We start from the raw sequence: 18,654 nt of genomic DNA, 5'->3' as shown, positions 1-18,654 counted from the left end.
GGTGGGCGGTAGCATAATATAACAGATAGTTATTCACGCCTCCATAAAAACATTCCTAACAATACAACTTGAGCCAAATAGCTACTAAACGGAACGGAAAGAAATTAGTGTATTTTATTTAAAGAAAAGCAGCTGGGGGAACATCAGCTTACAGCAGAACTGTGATTTGTGTTAAATACAAATAAAAAACAAAACAAAAACACACTGCTGCCCATATATAAAAGACAATTTCATTTGGATGAACACTAAAATGGTAAAAGCTTCAAATGACCCCCTTTTGTAGGCGCAGTGTCAAGTTCCACCCCCTCCTCGCTTTGGCATGAAGGTGAAAAACATCTGTACAGTGTATGAGCTCCACACAGTAAAATCCTTTGCAAATATTGCACACGCTCCTTTGTTCTTTTCATATATACACAAATAAACAACTCAGTCTACCCATCTTTTTTCTTTCTTTTTTGATGCAATGGCTTTAAATAGTTGAAAACCCTCCCAAGCCAGTGAGGCAATTTCATATTGGCTAACATACAAGAGGCTAAAATTGTAGAAATATAACATGTACATGTACGCTGCTCACGTATACATCAATAAAGTAAATTATAAAAGTGTAACTGTACATAAAAACACAATGTGATTTATCAAAATGAGGACAAATGAGGACATGCATATGAAGAACCCGGGAACAGAAATGACATCACGTCATGTTGACGCACCTTCCACCCCCGCCCCGCTTTCAAGAATCACGTAAGTGAGCGGGGACCACTGTGGGAGGTCCTCGGTGTCGTGCCTGACTGCTTTCTGCCTCTTCATACCACAGAAGAAGAGCTGGGGATGCCCTGGATGGTGGCCCCAGTTGGCGTGCCACTGATGGCGTTGAAGATGTGAAGCGAGTCGGGAAGAGCGCTTTTGATGCCGTCTTCCACTGTGTTGATCTGGAAGGGAAAGTCAAATGCGATACACTCAAAAGATTTGATGCAAGTTCATCTTGTAACTTAAGCCCCTTACTCCAAAATAGGAACCTAATTGCTTACATAGTGTCACCTTCACTATGCTTGAAACTCAGATCACTAAAATGAGCTTTCCCCAATGAAATCCATACCAGCGGGAAATTATTATTATTTTTTTAAATATTAAATACAGCAATGCACAGTATTGTACTGTACAAAAACATACAATAACAGACATAATACAATGTAAAAAAATAAATAAAAAAATTCCACTTCACTTTAACTTAATCTTACCGTTTTTTTGCCATGCTTTGTGACTTTGAGCAGCTTCTCCAACTTTTCATGGCTAGTACGAAGTTTAGAAATGATTTTAATGCCTTTGGCTGGTGTTACAGCCGTTTTGGCTTTCTTTCGTTTCAGTATCGTCCATACAGAATACGCTTGTATACATCCAGAATACGCTCGTACTGCTACGCCAAGTCGACTTAACGCATGCCGCAATGTTTTTTTTTTTATGAGTTAAGGCAGGGGTCTCAAACTCAATTTGGGTTGGGGCCACTGGAGATAAGAGTCTGGGCTCCACAATAAAAATTAATAAGTAAAGTTGAAGCATTTTTTTTTTTTAACGAGTCATTGAGCCATTTTCAACAGTAAGATGATATTTTGTCTATAATGAATGTGACAACTAGTCTGATTTCATGAGCACCGCACATTTCTCTGTGCATTCAAGAAACGTTGGGGTGCCCCTGTGCTCGACAAAAAAACAAACATTCCAGCTCCTGATTCTCTTGAAATTGGCGGTTCTCATTTCCAACCTTTTCTTCACAGTACATTTAGCTGAAAGCTGTCATGAGGCTGAGCTGTGGTAGCTTAAAAGTGATGGAAAAAAAAACCCATACACATACGTACAAAATCCCCAGGTTGGGGCTGCACTAACATTAAACTTTGGGCCGCAAAATATCATCCTGTGGGCCGGAAATGGGCCCCTGGTCCTTGAGTTTAAGACCACTGAGTTCAATGCTTCAATTCAACTGACATTATCCGCTTGTTCTTCTCTGGCAATATTTAAAAAACAAAGAAAAGAAACAATCTTGGCAAGATACCTGAAAAAATATAGAATATAGAAAATATAGAAAAAGCAAGCACAAAACAAGAGATATGGCTGGAGTTGTTTGTGGAATGTTGCCATGTTGACGCATGTGCACAATGGTTTTTCAAACATTGTGTAACAAGTATGTATTGTATTCAATCTTAAGAGGTTCTACTCTATATCGGACACATTCAGTGCACAACAATCATCACATCTAACAGACAATACTGACGTTTGCCCACATACTTCATACTGTATAAAAACAGATTTAAAGTATGTACAGACACACAGTAATGTTTTAGAAAGAGGCATGCAAGTATTTATTCACACTCAAAAGTGATATTGACCAAGCCAGCTGTCACATTCATAGAAAAAGGTGGGTGGAACATGTGAGGCAATAACTGAATTAATTTATTGCAGCCATGTGTAGATAACCGTGTGCGTGAAGAGATAACTTTGCTACCAAGGCTAAGAGAATGCTTTGTTATGCTTTGTTATGATCAGCAAATTCAATTGAGAAGAATTCCAACTTAATACAAAAGTATTTTTTTTTTTGTGATTCGTGGATATGGCTTAGGTGAATGTAAGAGCACACACATACATCTGGCTGGACCAATCAACAACAACATTTAGGATTATCATTACCATCCAATCTGCTCATGTCGGCAACAAAAGAAAACAGAAAGTTGTGTTATCAACATGCATGTTATGTTACGGTCAATCTTATTTTGTTGACAAAAAAAAAGCACACTCACCTGCTCGTGCATGATGATGGACAGCTCTCTGGCCAGGTCTCTGTAATTGGCCTTCATCTCGTCGTGATACTCCTGCTGGTCCTCTTTAATGAGCCGCTCATTGATCCCCAGGCCGTGGCCGCACGCTTCGACGAAATGCCTGCGCGCGACGGCGACAGCGTCGGGATGCATTAAAAGGAGCGTGACGAAGACGAAGGTTAACATCTGTCAGGAGGAATCTCACCTGAAGACCTCTTTCAGCTGTTTGACCTTGTTATCCGGATACTTCTTGGCACTCGCGTCGTCCAGAAAAGCACGAGCGTACGCGAGCGGTCCGGCATTCACCTGCACAAAAATGAGATTCAGAATGTAATAAAGGTGACTTTGATTTCAGTTCACCAATGACCCTGATGATTAAGCGCTAGAGAGAACGCATGGATGGATATTTTAAAAATATAATATATTATAATGTCAATATATCAATATCAATGTTACTATGAAATAAATAATAAATTGTAGTATTTTATTTGGAAACAGTAAGTATATGATTTGCCTTCACTGGCCAAATAAAATATGGGGGGCCCCAGATCTGGCCCCCGGGCCCCGAGTTTGACACCTGTGATATATGTTCTGAATACAAAACCAAAAAACTAATTGACGATGAACCCAGTCAGGCTCTGAGGTCTACAGACTTGGCTCAATAATGAAGCCCAGATTTCAAAGCAAACATGGTGAAGCAGAATTTAGCTGTTATGCTAAACTGCCAACATTAGTAAAGTCAGCCTTAAATGTAAATGCTTTAAAATCCAGGTTAGAAACTAGGCTTTTTCCCCCTCAACACCCTATCATTAAGGTCTTTTAAAGAATTTTTAAAATAAAATTTTCCAAAATCTTGTTTTTGTGCATGTACATTATTATTTTGGTAATTTTAGTAAGCTACGTTTTATTCTTTACTAACTCTTTTGTTTGGACTTTTTTTTTATTTTGCATTTTAAATTACATAAAGCACCTTTGTATGAAACAAACGTTGACAAATGTTTAAGGCTTGGCGGAAGTTTTTGATGCCCTTGTGAGTGTTTGGCGTCCTGACCTGGACGCTGATGCTTCCCTGCAGTTTGAGCTGCAGTCGAATCATGTCCACCTCGTTGGAGGAGCACAGCTGATTGATCTCAGCCACCTTCTTGTTCATCTCGTCGATGGCCACCTCGATGGGGCTGAGGTCTTTGTGTTGCTGGTACATGACGGCGATACGTTTCTTCACGTACGGGAAACGGTGTGTGGCTGTGGGGTGGGGGTGGGGGTTGGGGGACAGAACGTGAGAGGTGGCGGATGAAGCGTCTGCCCAACAGAGACTGACAGTAAAGATAAGGATCTGCGCTTGAACTTTTGGATTTGTTGCGCCATACAGCAATATAAAAGTGTGATTGCGCCTTACGACGAGTCCTTGGGGAAACAAGCTGACACGTTCAGGATCTAATCTAGATCTTTCACGCATGTGTGAACGACATGTGACAACTGTTGATATGGAAGCTAACAGAAGCGTACGATAAAAGATGTACTGTACTCTACATCTTTTCTTGCTAAAGTAACTGACATTAAATGTAACGCATTCGGGCTTGGTTGTCACGTACTGGTTAGAATAGTTCTGCGTTTGCACTGCTCCTCCACCCCGCCTTGCTTTTTGCCCGACACGGTGAAAGGCATCTCGAACACAAAGCGACGGATGTTGTGGCTTTTTTCAAAATCCGTCTTCCGGTCTGCCAGTTCCTTGTCCTCCAAGTCGGGCGTCACGTGCGTCACTTGTATGTACGCATACTTAGAATCCAGGTCTTTGGGGTTGATCTGTAGAAGACAACATTTGTCACTGTTGAGTCTTATGCTATCTATCTAATAGGTTTAATTATGATTTATAGATGGCAAAAACCACACCGGCTGTTAAAACACAAGGAAATACCTTTCCAGAGTCCTGAATCATCTTCACATTCTCTTGGCCAAATTTGTCCGAGTACAACTTGAGCAGCCTCTGAGATATCTCGGACAATGGCGTGAATTTGGGTTCTTTGTAGATATATTCCTTCCCGTCTTCATCCTCAAAGAAGCCCTAAGAAGATACATAACACATATAAACACATATCAAACATACAAAAAAAAAAAAAAAAAAAAAAAGGCCACGGAACCAAATCAAACCATCTATCAACTCACTCCCTAATATCCAAGTACACCAAACCAAAACAACAATCACTGGCCACAACATTAGGCATACTTTCACAATCAAATGAGATTCAAATGAGCTGCCACTAATGTTGTAGTCAGTGCTGGATTGACAGCTAGAATCAGTTTCAAAAGACAACCCAAAAGGACACAAGAGGAGTAAAGCAAGATCTCAGTGTCACACTCGTACATCCGATCAACAACAAAGACATGCTTTGACCTATTTAAGCGGCGAATCCTGCTATATTTTAACGTTTTGTGGTACTTTCTTAACACTACGCTTCAGAAGCAACGAGAGGAGCACAATCGAAAACCACACTGCAGTCCTACAATGTTGACTATCATCACACTCATTTACCTCAGCCTCTGAATCAGTAAACTGGTAATGCTATAGCAGTGTGGAGAGGAGAAAGTCAAAGTATCATTATACTGTGCCAGTGATAGATGGAAATAAACACCCAGAAACTACTCATTTGTATCACAAATGACGTGAAATGCATGTAGAAGCTGCCATGCAACAAATGCAGAAGCTGTAATGAAGATCAGAACAGTCGACTGAGGCAAGAAACGGTTCGATTAAAGCGCAAATGGAGAATAGCAACTGCACCACGACGCACGAGCAGTTCGGAGAAGCTAGCAAGGTGCAAGCGCACATAACTTACCGCTGCCTTAAAAGAGGGCAAAAACATAGAAAACGGTGTTAGAATGCATTAAGTAATAACTACCACTGCATTAGGTCACATAGGAACATTCAAGGTCAAACTGGAAATCTTAAAAGAAAAAAAAAAAGGAAATCAGGACATTTCCAGAATAAAAGCTGAACTCACCTGGCCAAAGAATGCGACTCTGAAGTAGGTGCCCAGTAGCCTCTTGCCCGTGTGCATCACCTCCGTGACTTTACTGTACGCTCGATGTAACGTGTCGTACAGGTGGGCCAGTTTCTGCGCAGAGAATCAGAAACGTTAACGGAAACAAATGGCTGCAGTCGATCCAACCGCCATCTTAAAAGGCTGTGTACCTCAAAGTCCCTCCGCTTCTCATAAATGGGGATGATCAACTTGTAGATATTGGAGATGAGCTCATAGCGCTCGGCTTTCCACAGGCCGTCGGCGCACTCCTCTAAAAGCTCCATAAGGACGTCCTGATCGAAATATATTCAGGTTCAATATGACTTACTGGATGAAAATGAAGAAATGTGCATCACCAGAAAAATCTACTGAAAAACGGTCAGAATCAAAACCTACTTCATTGAAGTGGACGTCCTGCATGCCGACATCCTCCATCATGGCCGCCTCTTCATCAACATTTGGTGTGATGACTTCGAACGCCGAGCATCCTTGTTTGAACATGCCTGCGGAAAATATGAGACCATTATCAGTGGAAGCAGTTAAAGCAGGTGTCGGCAAGCTTTCCTGTCAAAAAGAGCCATTTAGGCCACATAAATAACCAAAAATCGGTCTGGAGCCGCAATATATTTGAAGATTGTAATAAATGAAACAGTGTTAGTATAATGCACTGAGGGCCGAAGAGTTAATTAGATCTGCAACAGAACAAAAAATAAAAAATAAAATAAAAATAATAATATGCAGCATCCAATACGTCGAGATTAAATTTCTTCTCCCTTTTATCTTCAGCTTTTGGATTTGTTTTTGTAATTTTTCATACATTCCTAGAATTCTCTGCCTTTCTGTCAAATTTCTAACATTTTTGGCAATTTTGTGGACATTTTAAGGTAATTTTTTAGATTTATTTTGTTTTGGGACATTTTAAGGTTTATTTTTTTCTGCATTTTCTTAAATCAATTTTCTGACTTTTTTTTTTTTTTTTTTGTGTGGACATTTTATGGTAATTTTCGGTATTTTTTTCTTTTGTTTTTAGACATTCTATAGTTACTTTTTTTTTTTTTACATTTTCTTTTCTGTGTTTTAGTTGATACATTTTTCTGACTTTTTTTTTTTTGGCAATTCCAAAAATATTTTATGGTAATTTCCTGCCTTTTTTTTTTTTTTTGTGTGGACATTTTACAGTTACTTTTTGAACCTTATCTTTTGTGCTTTTCTCTTAACATTTTTGACACTTTCATGGGCATTTTATAGTAATTTTCTGCTTTTCCTCTTCCTTTTTGCACATTTTATGGTCACTTTTGGACATTTTCACGGACTAAAGAGCCACAGGTTGCAGACCCGAGCTAAAGTTTGACAGGCAAGCCTCAGAGGCAAATACCTTTTCTTCGCAGGTATTCTGCCACCAGCGCTGCAACATGAACGTAGCACATGGCCGCCTGGAAGAAGCGACCCCCCCCAAAAAAAAAAAAAAAAGTCACATTATAAAACAGAAATGTGAAACAGATGTACTACCCTAATAATATTTTTTTTTGCTTCACGGACCTCAGACAAATCTCCATTCTTGACATGGATTCGAGCCATGCTGTCCAACCAGGTTTTCCTCAACTCTGGTGTGCTTGTGTAAGATTTGGCCAGACTGTACTGGAGATCCACGAGCATTTCAGGGTCTCTCTCGTGCTCCTTCATCTGAGCGGTCGCCATCAACACTGTTCGGATTCGCTTGGTCAGATCCTTCACGTCAGACGGGAAAGCTGTGTTCTGTTGAGGGAGATTTTTTTTTTTTTTAATTATAGCTACATTATTACACAATGACCAGAGTATAACTAAACAATGGCGACCTTGATTGTTTTGTCACTGTTGGCACAGTTGTTGATTATGGACAAAGACTGCTGGAAGCGAGTACTTCCAATTCCAATGACGTCAGCTATCAACTGACTGACAGCAATCACCACCTAAAATTGAAAATGAAAGCCAAGTTCAGTGCTATTTTATTATTATTTTTTGCCATAAAAATGCATCCATGTTCCGCATCTAAGCCAAATTCTCAGAGGATCCCACCTGCAAGTGTGTCCTGACAAAAGACCTGCGTCCCGTGTAATCAAAGTTGCTCTTCATGAGAAAGTAGAGCAGATGGGCGGCATCGCTGCGAATGGAGCTCAGTTTGGAGTTACAACACTTCAAGATCTCGTAGCAGAACGCGGCGCACATGTCAGCGCGGCCTTCAAAAAACGTGCTGGGAAACTGAAAAGACAGAAAAAAATCGGCGTGAGTTGCAATGACAGGCTCAGAATACGACGACGATAAAAATCCTCATCTCCACCTTGTAGATGAACGTCCGCAGTGAGGTGAAGACCTGTTTGAGGGCAGTTTCCGACTGATTGATTCGCAGAAAGCAGAGGTGGACTTCAAAAACTTTCTTCATCAACGGACTGTGACCATGGTCGGCACACAGTTGGGTCTGGAATTAAGAGTGAAGAAACATGATTTACCCTGGAAAGTGACGTAATGGACTATAAAGAGTTATGATGTCATCAATTTTTACCTTGAACCCCATAATGAAGATACTGAGGGTGTCCAGGACGGTGAGGCACACTTCAGTGGCGATGTTGGCCTCCAGCAGAGAGTGATTTAACGCATCTGCATCCGTGTGACTGTAAGCTAAAGAAGAAGATGGCTGTAGTATGTTCACATTTCATTCCATAGTGTAGCAGTAACTGAAGAGGATAAAATAAGGTCAAATAAAGTTAGATAAAAGCTGACATAAATTATACTTTCGTCTGTGAATGTCACTCCAAATTGACGATGTACTAGGGCTGTCAAAATTAAAGTGATCTGGAGATTAATTTAGATTCTTTAAAGAGTAAAACAAATAACTAAAGTAAATAAATAAAGTTTTATTTACTTCCCGTGGCAGCCTATAAACTCTGCTCACGTGTGCAGCCAAACTTGGATGACTCACTGACAGGACAATGTATAAACAGGTACTATTGATAGTTTTAGCCAAATTAAAATTTATACTTAAAAAAAAAAAAAAAAAAAATCAAAAATATCGGCCGATACACGAAACATTAACTAATTGACAAAGATGCTCTTTCAAAGTCCCATGAATAAAATTGCAATGTTCTCCTATGTGAGCCTAACACACACACACAGAACAATGCAACAGGACCTCCGTATAGTAGAAGAGTAAAAACATGCGCTATAATCGGCCCAATTAACCGGTCTGGCCCTACAGAGGTAGTGAATGTTTGAGAACTGCCTGCCATCCTGATACGTTCTTACCATGCTCTACAGATATTCCAAGAATACTTGATATCTTTTTTACACTGAAAGCACAAAGAAACTTTAGTAAGAGACTTGTCACAAAGCTTTAAAGGCAAAAAAAAAGAAGCTAATTTTCTTCCTAATGGCAGACTGAATTAGACTGAATCGAATTAGATGGCGACGAAAATGATGGTGATGATGAAGAAAGCACGAGAAGGCGGGGCTTTTGATTTCTGGTTTTAAGATGCATGTCGACTAGTTGAGTATGGCGCACTTACTGTGGTTAAATGTGTATGAGTTATCCAGGCTGCTGAGCTGCTGTAAGCGGGCATGCATCATTCCCGCCCTGTTACGGGACACAGGCAGAGTCTGAGACTTCCGCTCATGCGCTACGTGTCCTGCCCCGTCCTGGTTCCTGATGAGGAAACAGGACAGAGATTGATGAGTCTAGCAGACTCTACAGCGGACCAGAGTTAGCTGAGCAGGTTAGGATGACTTATGAAAAGCACACGGAAGTCAGTGGAGCATATGGAATTCTTTATGTCCTTTTACAGAAATAATGACTTTAAAAAGACATTTGTCAGACGTTTTTATGGCCCTTACTTTGTGCGCAAGGGCATGCTGGAAGAGAAAATGATCCCAAAAACATATAAATACGTTCTATTTTAAATGTTTTAAGTCTCTCTAAGACGTATTTATGTTTGTTTTTTTATATATATATTTTTTATGCTAGAGCATACAGAAGGCTTTGATGCAGCCTTTCAACTGCAAAGAACAATTGAAGAAATGGTAATTATTACACGAACACGCAGGTGGCAGCACAGCAAAGGAGATCAACCAGGGCCAGGTTGAAAAAAAAGCTCCATTACTCAGAATTCTGAATACATTTGTGAATAATGAAGCTTAGCTATATTCTAATGCTAATTGATACAAAACGGAAACAGATACCGTATATATATTTTTTCTGATGAAAGAAGAGACTTTAATCTTTCTTTTAGTCGGTTCCATGTTTTTATAGCAATAGAACACAATATTCTGTGGGCCTTGCAAAATCAGTCAAAATCCAGTAAAACACAGCGAAGGGGATTGTTTCTGTAAAAATGGCTGCGAGTGAATGAGTTAAGCATACAATTGTTCAAAATGTGTTTGGACAAAATTCAATGTGAACTAAGACCCAATCCTCATTTAAAGAAAAATATTCTGACTTGCATCTCTCTATTTTTTTTTTTTTTTAGCCCATATAGCTTGTTGTACATTTTGCCCGACAAAAAATCTTGCCATGACAATCATATTCATGGTTATATAACTAGATAACGTGAGAACAAGTGTAACACTGCCCTGTTGTAGTAGTTAATTAGTGACATCATGCAATAGCTACAAATTTCATCAAGTGGTGGTATTAAAGCAAAAAGTCAGCCATGCATGTCGTCATATCACAGCACTGCAACCTCACAAAAAAAATTAAAATAAATTAAAAAAAAAATAGCGGAGTCATGCATTTACTCTATTCCACACAGACGGCTTACCCAAGCAGGAGAGGGCAGGAGCCAGGTTTTAATTCATTCACAGTGTTAAACTTGCCAGCATTAATGTGAGTAGAGAAACAGCGGTGGGGGATTAGAGAGATAGAAAGAGAGCAAACACCTAAAGACCCCTGGTAATTGAGATTTGAGGCGCCTAAGTGGTTTGGGTCCATTTTGAGTTAAGATATTGAACATACATTCACATAACATTTACACTCGCTGTCTACACGAGGAGACTCAAAATGAACTACAACAGCAAAACAAATCTTTAATATGACAAACAGAAATGGAGAACTTGTCTATAGTCAAATTTGGAGTTTAAGAATTTCACATCTGCCCAATCAAAACAGTTATTAGAAACCACACTCAATTTAGTGTAGTGTATTTCTACACTAGTGCAAATTCTGACCATAATCAATAATAATTATCAATAATTAGCTCATTATTTTCTCTTAGGTTAAGCAAATTAAAACCATTTCAAAATCCAATCTAAATTTCAAGCAAGAATTTCCATTCACACAAAGGTGACTAAATCAGTCAATAATAAGGCAGGAAAACAGTCCTGTTGATGGATTTAATTTACTAGTAATGTTTAAAGCTAGATAATTATCGCTTTGCGCGTCAACAAACGTGTGAAATTCTTTTGATTACATACAAAAACCATCTAAAAGATATTTTTGCACCATGACCTAAACAACATTACCTTGCGATGTACCTCTTTCCCATGTATCTGAATTGATGGAGACACACTCTAATGGGGAGGGGGAAAAAAAAATGAACATCAATCCATGAAAATAAACCAAACATTAGGTCAAAATGAGGATGTTGAGACGTCTTACTCGACAAGCGTGAAGAAGTCCATCAGCTCAGCAGATGTAGCTTTGTTCCAGTACGTGAACAAAGCGTCTGCAGAGGTACGTTCCGTTAGCTCGATTTAATCTAGCTTTGGTCTAATAGGTGAAAGGGTGAAAACAATGACATCATAATCTTACCCTCAGACATGCTTTTGAGCACATGTAGGAAGCACATGAGGAAGCTCTTGATCTCTGCCTGCTCGAGTTTATCGCATCGGAGCAGGCTGCCCAGTGATGAGGCATGATGGCTCTGTGACGCAGACAATCAACACTTGATGATTTTAGGAAAGCCAACTTAAATATTTAAAGAACACCCTGAGCATGCAGTGTGCAGTTTGGCAGATAAAACAGACTCAAACCAACTTCTAGTGACATCATTGGTGCATAAAATGTACCTTGTCTAAAGAGTTGCCTTTCTCCGTGTTCCTGTCCGGCAGACTGTTGCCAGAATCGGTGCTGATGAGGGAGCCACGTGAGTCCGCGTGGCGCACGGAGTTAACGTTGGGTGTAGAGGATGTGTGAGGGGAGGCTATAAGAAACAGGAGGAATTATTATTGTTAGATTCTTTTTATTTTTCTAAAAATAACTATTAATTCCCCATTTCTCTCCATCAGCATTCCGTTGCTCACCAGTGCCAGAGATGGCTCCAAAAACATCTTTGTGCAAGCTGGTGTCCAAAAAAGTGCTGGATCTTGGTGGTGTCATCAAAGCGTTGGTGAGGAGGGAATCTTCTCTTCCATTCTGAGAGAAACAAGATGATTTTAATATTTTTAGACCAGAAGAAACAGCAGAATCATCTTACAAGACAAATACCCTCACAGAAATCTTACTAGAGCTGCATCAAAAATGTTGTTTTTCAAACATTGTGAATGTTCAATTTTGCATTTTTGTAGTGATGTGGAACTGCACTTAATCATACAAAGAGGCATCACTATTTTTTTTCTATTGTCATGTCACTAAAATGGTGACCAAGGTGCAAAGTGGACCGCGCACTTCCCAAGCAGATGTTATGACAAAAGGGCAGTATAAGATTTGGTGCAAGTGCAACTAAGCCATGTCTACCATCTAGTGGGGAATGTTGATATTACAACTTAAACATTGGTGTTTTTTTTAGTAAGCCCCAAAAATTCTTCAAAAGCGCTGATAGATCTCCAATATACAAAATGAGGATTTTATCCCTCTCCCCGTAAAAAAACAAAACAAAAAAAACAAAAAAACAAAAAAAAAGGAGAGGAAAATGTGAATTAAAAAAAAAATCCCCCCTCAAAAAATGTAAGTAAAAAAAAAAAAAATAATCTGTGGGAAAAATGAAAGTGATTACGTATCATTCTCAATGTGTTGAACTGACTAATTTAATGCAGATAATTAAAGACTAAAAAATATAAATAAGTACAGTACCTGGGACTAAATGTATGAACTCTGGAAACAACAACAACAAAAAAAACAAAAAACAAATACGTCTTTGGCATCGACTAAGTTAATTGCACCCTAAAAGTGCTATTAAAGATTTTTTTTAATGTATCATAAACAAGTATAGGTCATAGATTTGTGTAATGGTTTTGTTGCTAATTGCATGCTAGACCAAAAGACGCCATTGGGTGTCACCCTTACACTGTTGCAGTGGTTGACAGAGAAGGGGATCACTTCTTTCACATTCAGCCTGTTGACATTCTCTTGCAGCAAACCAAACAGAGGCAAGTAGAGGGTCGCCAACCTCGCCTGCTGACTCTGGCAAACACATGAATCACTCAGCGGCAGTCTCCAACAACAATCAGACACAGAGGTGAATCACTTAACAAGCCCGAAGGAAACACGGCGCCGCTTACTTTTGAGGTGTAGCGGTCATCGAACGTGTGCTTTATCATCAGGTTCTTCAGCACTTGAATGGCGATTTGTCGAATCTCCCTGAACTCCTGCAGGGCTGCGTTGACCTCCCGGAGAAGCAGCCCAACCAGGAAGTGGTTCTTGCAAAAGTCATCTGTCAGCGAGTAATCCAGTTGGAGGTCTGAGGGGAGGAAGTGCAGGCAGAGGAGATTACGGCACAGGAAGCAACACCAACCAATCAGTGGAAATTGAATATTTCTAATCTCATTTGAATCTGACACAATTAAATCAGAAACAAGCACTTTTAAAGCGTGGGATGTATGAAGACTGCAACCACAAAATGAAACCTTACATAAACACATGGAAACCTGTCGAAACATTTATTCGACATCCATACGCTTTCGCCTCACTAGTAAGACAGTTCTGTGTACTAGAACTGTCTGAGTGTCTTAGTAATGTTTTTTCACGAGTAGTTTGGCCAACTACTAACACGACTAGGCTCAACTAATAAGCATGTAGATCCTTGTGTAGCCAAGCAAAACAAAATAACCAAAATATTATGATGCAATTCAAAAGAAAAACACATTTACCATAACATAACCATAACATAACATTGACACCCATTCAAAATTTAGCATAGCTAGCTTTTCAAAAGCAGCTGATTTGATTTAAGTGTGCCTAATGTTGTGGCCTGTAATAAATCACAATTTTTCAGCTAACAGAATTTTATAGTCACAATAATTGTAAAGAAAAAAAGTTGAGATTGATGTTGTGAAAAAAAAGAGTGAGCTGCTGATTTTGATTAATAGTGATAATTGAGGATAAACAGGTTTTTGATTAAGATAGAACAGGCTATGTTCACAGCAATGCAAATACTTCATTTGCAAATAAGTTAGCATTTGAAGTATTGTTTGATTGTCAAGGATTGGTGAGACGAGCAAAATTGTATCTCACTGTATATTTTCACTTTTTTTACACAGGGTCTTGCTTCATTTGTCTACTTCCAATAACATTAGTAGATTGGATTCCATCTTTCAAAGGGATTTCACTACATTCCGGGCTCAAGTCAGATTGATCTGATTTAAGTGTCCTGGCATGCAAGCAGCAAACCTTTCACCTACCTACTGGAGTATCGTATGACTCCACTGTATCTTAAAGAGATTATAAAGATACATGACAAAAGAAATAAAGACAAACAGGAAGGCAAAGTCAGAATATGCAACAACAAAGGAAAAAAAATATTCAATTGGCTTCACACAGGAAATTCATGACGTCCAATTTCAACATTACAACAATGATAACTCACTTACCTTGAAATCTCAGTATCCTCCCTTTCCCGAAAGGCATGGGCAGGTTTAAAGGAACATAGTGCTCATGGTTGCACACAACCCGTAGGAAATCAAACTTGAACTCAAACAACGTCTGCGTTGGAATCAGTAAACAGAACATGTGCAGTCAGTGCATTCATTCTCAATCTTAATTGCAATTTGGCCATGTTAATGAAAAATAAGAAAACTACGGTACATACCTTTGGATCTCCAGGCATAAAGCAGTTGTTGTAGTTGTTGATTTGTTTAAACACAAAACCTCTGTCCATCAGGTTGAAACAGCGCTGCAGTGAGTCGTTTTGTCAGTATTACAAATGAAATGTAAAAATTGTAAAGAAACAAATGAGATTCACTAATGAGCACACCTTGATGAAGACAGCCAGGCTGTGGTTGGCGTTCCTGGCTGCATCTAGATTGTCTTTGTATTTCTGAGTGATGTGAGGCATCATCATGTTGACCACAGTCTCCACAGTGTGATGGAAGGATGCTGAGAATCTCTGATTCCGAGACAGCTGATGAGCACAACCAGAATGTTGGCGAGTGAGACTTGCATAAAAAATGAAGACTCCGTTTTTTTAAAAGACAGATGGTGAAATGTGTGGTTAACTTATTTCATTTTCAGTTGACAACAAGCGGTAAGGATACTTTTGCCTCTTATAGTGTACATAGTGTATGGAATTTGACAAACATCCGTGATCATTGGCTTCTCTCTCCTGAAATGCGGCAACATTGCGCTTAACCACATACAATCTCCTGTTGTAAAAAGAAGGCTCACAGTGGACAACCGATTGTTGCCAGTGGAAAACAAACTCACGGATGTGGTTGCTTTATGGGGTATGAACAAATGCAGCAAATTAAACTGCACACTGAGTAAGTGTTAAAAAGACTTGCTGTTACTTTGACTGTGGTGCTGCGGCTATCCACAAGACTTGACATGTTGCTAAGCTGAAAGCCAAGGAGATGAGCTGTCATGAAGCAGACATAGACCTCTGAGTCAGAGTAGGTAAACTTACCTTTACTTTACAGCTCTCAACCAAATACTGAGCCATCGACTTGACTAAGGCTTCAAAGAAATACCAGGAGTACTGCAGAGAAGAGAAATAAATAAGAACATATAATTATAGACTGCACAGTCACATAAATCTCTTTTAAAAAGCACCAATATATCACCTTGAGCAGCTTGTTACATGTGAGGAAGTCGGTGGAAGGCTTTAGGATGGCAGTCATGGCTTTGGCCAGCTCTTCGTGTACTGTTCGGGCGGTGGACACTGTGTATGGCTCAGTCTTGAAAACAAACTGGAAAACAAACAGTGATAATGAAAAGGACGCCTCTGGAACTACTTAGCTACAGATAGTTAGAAAGAAAGCTAGTAAGAAAGCTAGTAAGAAAGCTAGTAAGAAAGCTAGTAAGAAAGCTAGTAAGAAAGCTAACTAGAAAGCTAGCAAAAAAGAAAGAAAGAAAGAAAGCTAGCTAGAAGGAAAGCACGCTAGCTAGCTATAAAGAAAGAAAGCAATAGGCTTTCTAGCGAGAAAGAAAGGCTAGCTAGCTAGCAAGAAAGGCTAGCTAGCAAGAAAGGCTAGCTAGCTAGCAAGAAAGGCTAGCTAGCAAGAAAGGCTAGCTAGCAAGAAGGAAGAAAGAAAGAAAGAAAGAAAGAAAGAAAGAAAGAAAGAAAGAAAGAAAGAAAGAAAGAAAGAAAGAAAGAAAGAAAGAAAGAAAGAAAGAAAGAAAGAAAGAAAGAAAGAAAGAAAGAAAGAAAGAAAGAAAGAAAGAAAGAAAGAAATTTAAAGTAACAATGTTGTTTAACCTTCACATATGACCTCAGGTAGTGTTCCAATCCCTCCTCATGACACTGGGCTACAATGTGGATCATGACTCTACAAGACCAACAAAAGAAAGGAGTGAGGCTTTGAACGAGTGGATCTGTCATGCATGGGATGTAAGTCGAAGATACTTGCCTGGTGACATTGACTGCCACGTCTTCTTGGCTGGCACTGGTCAGCACCCTAAACAGCTGATTCAGGATGGTGGGCAAGAACTTGATCATCACGTGACTCTCCATGGCGTGCAGGCTCTGATGGAACAGATGCAAAGAGGTATGTTTGAGACGGATAATTACAGCAACCATCCGTCCATTATCTATACAGTTGATTCTCTGGAGGCGTCAGAAGGGACGGTGTGGCGCTGGCTAGCAATTTATGGTGTTAGCTCAGTCGACTGGCATGTTTTTATTTTCTCTCTGAGTGTGAGCATGCACCAAATGACCACAATTTTATTAACGTGCAGTGGCGGAGTAGTTAACCTTTACGCGTAAAAAGCGTAAGAACTATGACAACTACTGTCAAAAGGCAGGCAATTAAGTTGCCACGATATTAGGTACACTCGGAAAATGTATTAAGTACTAATGGCTAGCAAAATTTTGCCTTCTAAAGTTAAAAATGCTCCTTTTTTTTTATTTTATTTTTTTTTTACCCATAATAGATATGAATGTGAGTGTTGTCTTTATGTGCCCTTAGATGTCATGAATCATCACGAGTCAAGTGTTTTGTCTGTGGTTGTATGATTGCAAGATGACACAAAGGGTAAATTAATATAAAATTAAATGTAATTAAAAAAATTCCACGAATGACATCATCAAGTTGAGTCAATTGAGAGCCTGCATCCAAGTAGCGCCATGGCCACGTAATTATAACATTTAAACAATGACAGATTGACAATATCAACATATTGTGAAATTATCCTACAATTTTTTTCCCCATATGTATACTAACTTTTAGGTATTTGACCAGTTCACCTCCTGGTGCCTGGGGTGATGATACTATGCTCTGACAGTGATGAAAGAAATTGTGCAAATGTTGATCCTGAAACACAAAGGTGGTTTGTTAAGTCACTGTGAGGAATTTGGTGACAAATGTAGAAGTGGTGCAATCAGTATTCAATTCAGATTAGTGTAATCGGTCCACAACAGTCGAAGAACACTAACCTGAGTGTAAATGGTGGACACGAGGTGAGTCGACACTTTAAATAAAGGCTTGCCTCCATCCACCCATTTGACTTCGGGACCTGAATGCTAAAAGTAAAAAATATTTAACAATGACCTCATCCACATTAAATGACCTGACCCCTGAGCAATTACCTTGCTGACACCTTCCTGGCAACTGAGATATCCAGCGGGCAGGTTGGCCGCCACGGGGATGTAACACTCGTTCATGATCACACGGCCGTCTTTCAGCAGGGGAACCCAAGCGTAACCCACTGAGAAAGAATGCGGAATGTAAAGAATGTATCAATTTTGCTGGGAACTTTGAAGAAGCGAAGATATTGCGACATTTGGCTACCTTGCGTCTCAACCTGCTCTCTCTTTTTCGTGCTGGCCTTGCTGTTGCTCTCGCAGCTAACATGGTAGAGAGTGAAGAGCAGATGATGTTTCTCATGGAGCTGGGTTGGAAGCTCAATCTTGAACTGGGAGAGAAGAAAGCACACGTGAACATTCTGGCATGGATTGGCTTTATATACCGTATTTATGTACTGATGACCTCATCGTAGAACTCGGGGTTCTGCTGGTGATGCAATACCGCAGCAAAGGCATTTTTACGGAACAGGGGTCCTCCAGGCCGCCCATAGATGCACTGTGGAATGATTGCAATGTCTTGAGTAAAGCTTGTGCGGTGTGGGATTGTCCATTGCGAATAAATCAGGATACATTTACCTTAAGTGGCAAAGCATCTTCATCATCTGAGTCCATGAACTCAATGCAGACAGCCAAGTTTCTAGCCTTTGGTCAGACACAAGTTAAAAATCTTGGCGATCAAAGTGGGGTGAAATCAATGATGTACTCATGAGATACCTTCGCAAAAGACTTCTGGCCGTCGTACTTCAAGAATTTGGGGTAGACGTAGAGGTGATTGTTGTAGATGGTGAAAGGTTGGGAACATTTCGCTATGTATGGCACAAACTCCTCCACCTCAAAGAAAACGGGACTCTTCTCGCTCACATCAAACTGCTTTACAGGGATGTAGGATGAGGTAACACAATCTGC

General features: G+C 39.7%; 1 protein-coding gene across 6 annotated transcripts in view; it reads right to left on the bottom strand.

Annotated features, from left to right (window-relative positions):
• Positions 1-97: 97 nt before the first annotated feature.
• The window catches only part of LOC144030233 (dedicator of cytokinesis protein 9-like), a 63,698-nt gene continuing 45,141 nt past the window's right edge, over positions 98-18,654 (bottom strand). For 3 of the 6 annotated variants that reach the window (XM_077536351.1, XM_077536349.1, XM_077536350.1), the window contains exons 17-53: positions 18,463-18,650; positions 18,325-18,390; positions 18,152-18,244; positions 17,954-18,077; positions 17,752-17,870; positions 17,599-17,685; positions 17,387-17,476; positions 16,574-16,689; positions 16,423-16,492; positions 15,788-15,913; positions 15,631-15,702; positions 14,983-15,129; positions 14,818-14,901; positions 14,600-14,711; positions 13,292-13,470; positions 13,077-13,193; positions 12,095-12,206; positions 11,861-11,994; positions 11,604-11,715; positions 11,451-11,517; positions 11,315-11,362; positions 9,367-9,503; positions 8,367-8,482; positions 8,145-8,282; positions 7,883-8,065; positions 7,663-7,776; positions 7,367-7,582; positions 7,203-7,260; positions 6,224-6,330; positions 5,998-6,120; positions 5,807-5,920; positions 4,723-4,869; positions 4,400-4,610; positions 3,859-4,049; positions 3,013-3,113; positions 2,790-2,928; positions 98-929 (exon numbers count right to left, since the gene is read on the bottom strand). In XM_077536351.1, coding sequence (XP_077392477.1) covers positions 804-929; positions 2,790-2,928; positions 3,013-3,113; positions 3,859-4,049; positions 4,400-4,610; positions 4,723-4,869; positions 5,807-5,920; positions 5,998-6,120; positions 6,224-6,330; positions 7,203-7,260; positions 7,367-7,582; positions 7,663-7,776; positions 7,883-8,065; positions 8,145-8,282; positions 8,367-8,482; positions 9,367-9,503; positions 11,315-11,362; positions 11,451-11,517; positions 11,604-11,715; positions 11,861-11,994; positions 12,095-12,206; positions 13,077-13,193; positions 13,292-13,470; positions 14,600-14,711; positions 14,818-14,901; positions 14,983-15,129; positions 15,631-15,702; positions 15,788-15,913; positions 16,423-16,492; positions 16,574-16,689; positions 17,387-17,476; positions 17,599-17,685; positions 17,752-17,870; positions 17,954-18,077; positions 18,152-18,244; positions 18,325-18,390; positions 18,463-18,650 — 4,484 coding nt within the window. In that variant the 3' untranslated portion in view covers positions 98-803. Of the gene's footprint in view, positions 930-2,789; positions 2,929-3,012; positions 3,114-3,858; positions 4,050-4,399; positions 4,611-4,722; positions 4,870-5,806; positions 5,921-5,997; positions 6,121-6,223; positions 6,331-7,202; positions 7,261-7,366; positions 7,583-7,662; positions 7,777-7,882; positions 8,066-8,144; positions 8,283-8,366; positions 8,483-9,366; positions 9,504-11,314; positions 11,363-11,450; positions 11,518-11,603; positions 11,716-11,860; positions 11,995-12,094; positions 12,207-13,076; positions 13,194-13,291; positions 13,471-14,410; positions 14,441-14,599; positions 14,712-14,817; positions 14,902-14,982; positions 15,130-15,630; positions 15,703-15,787; positions 15,914-16,422; positions 16,493-16,573; positions 16,690-17,386; positions 17,477-17,598; positions 17,686-17,751; positions 17,871-17,953; positions 18,078-18,151; positions 18,245-18,324; positions 18,391-18,462; positions 18,651-18,654 lie in introns of all 6 variants that reach the window. The other 3 variants (XM_077536352.1, XM_077536353.1, XM_077536348.1) reach the window with 2 other exon arrangements.

Source organism: Festucalex cinctus, chromosome 11 (assembly GCF_051991245.1).
Source record: "Festucalex cinctus isolate MCC-2025b chromosome 11, RoL_Fcin_1.0, whole genome shotgun sequence".
Taxonomy (NCBI): domain Eukaryota; kingdom Metazoa; phylum Chordata; class Actinopteri; order Syngnathiformes; family Syngnathidae; genus Festucalex; species Festucalex cinctus.
Note: the sequence above shows the minus strand (reverse complement) of the source record. Positions and strands in the feature narration are given on the sequence as shown.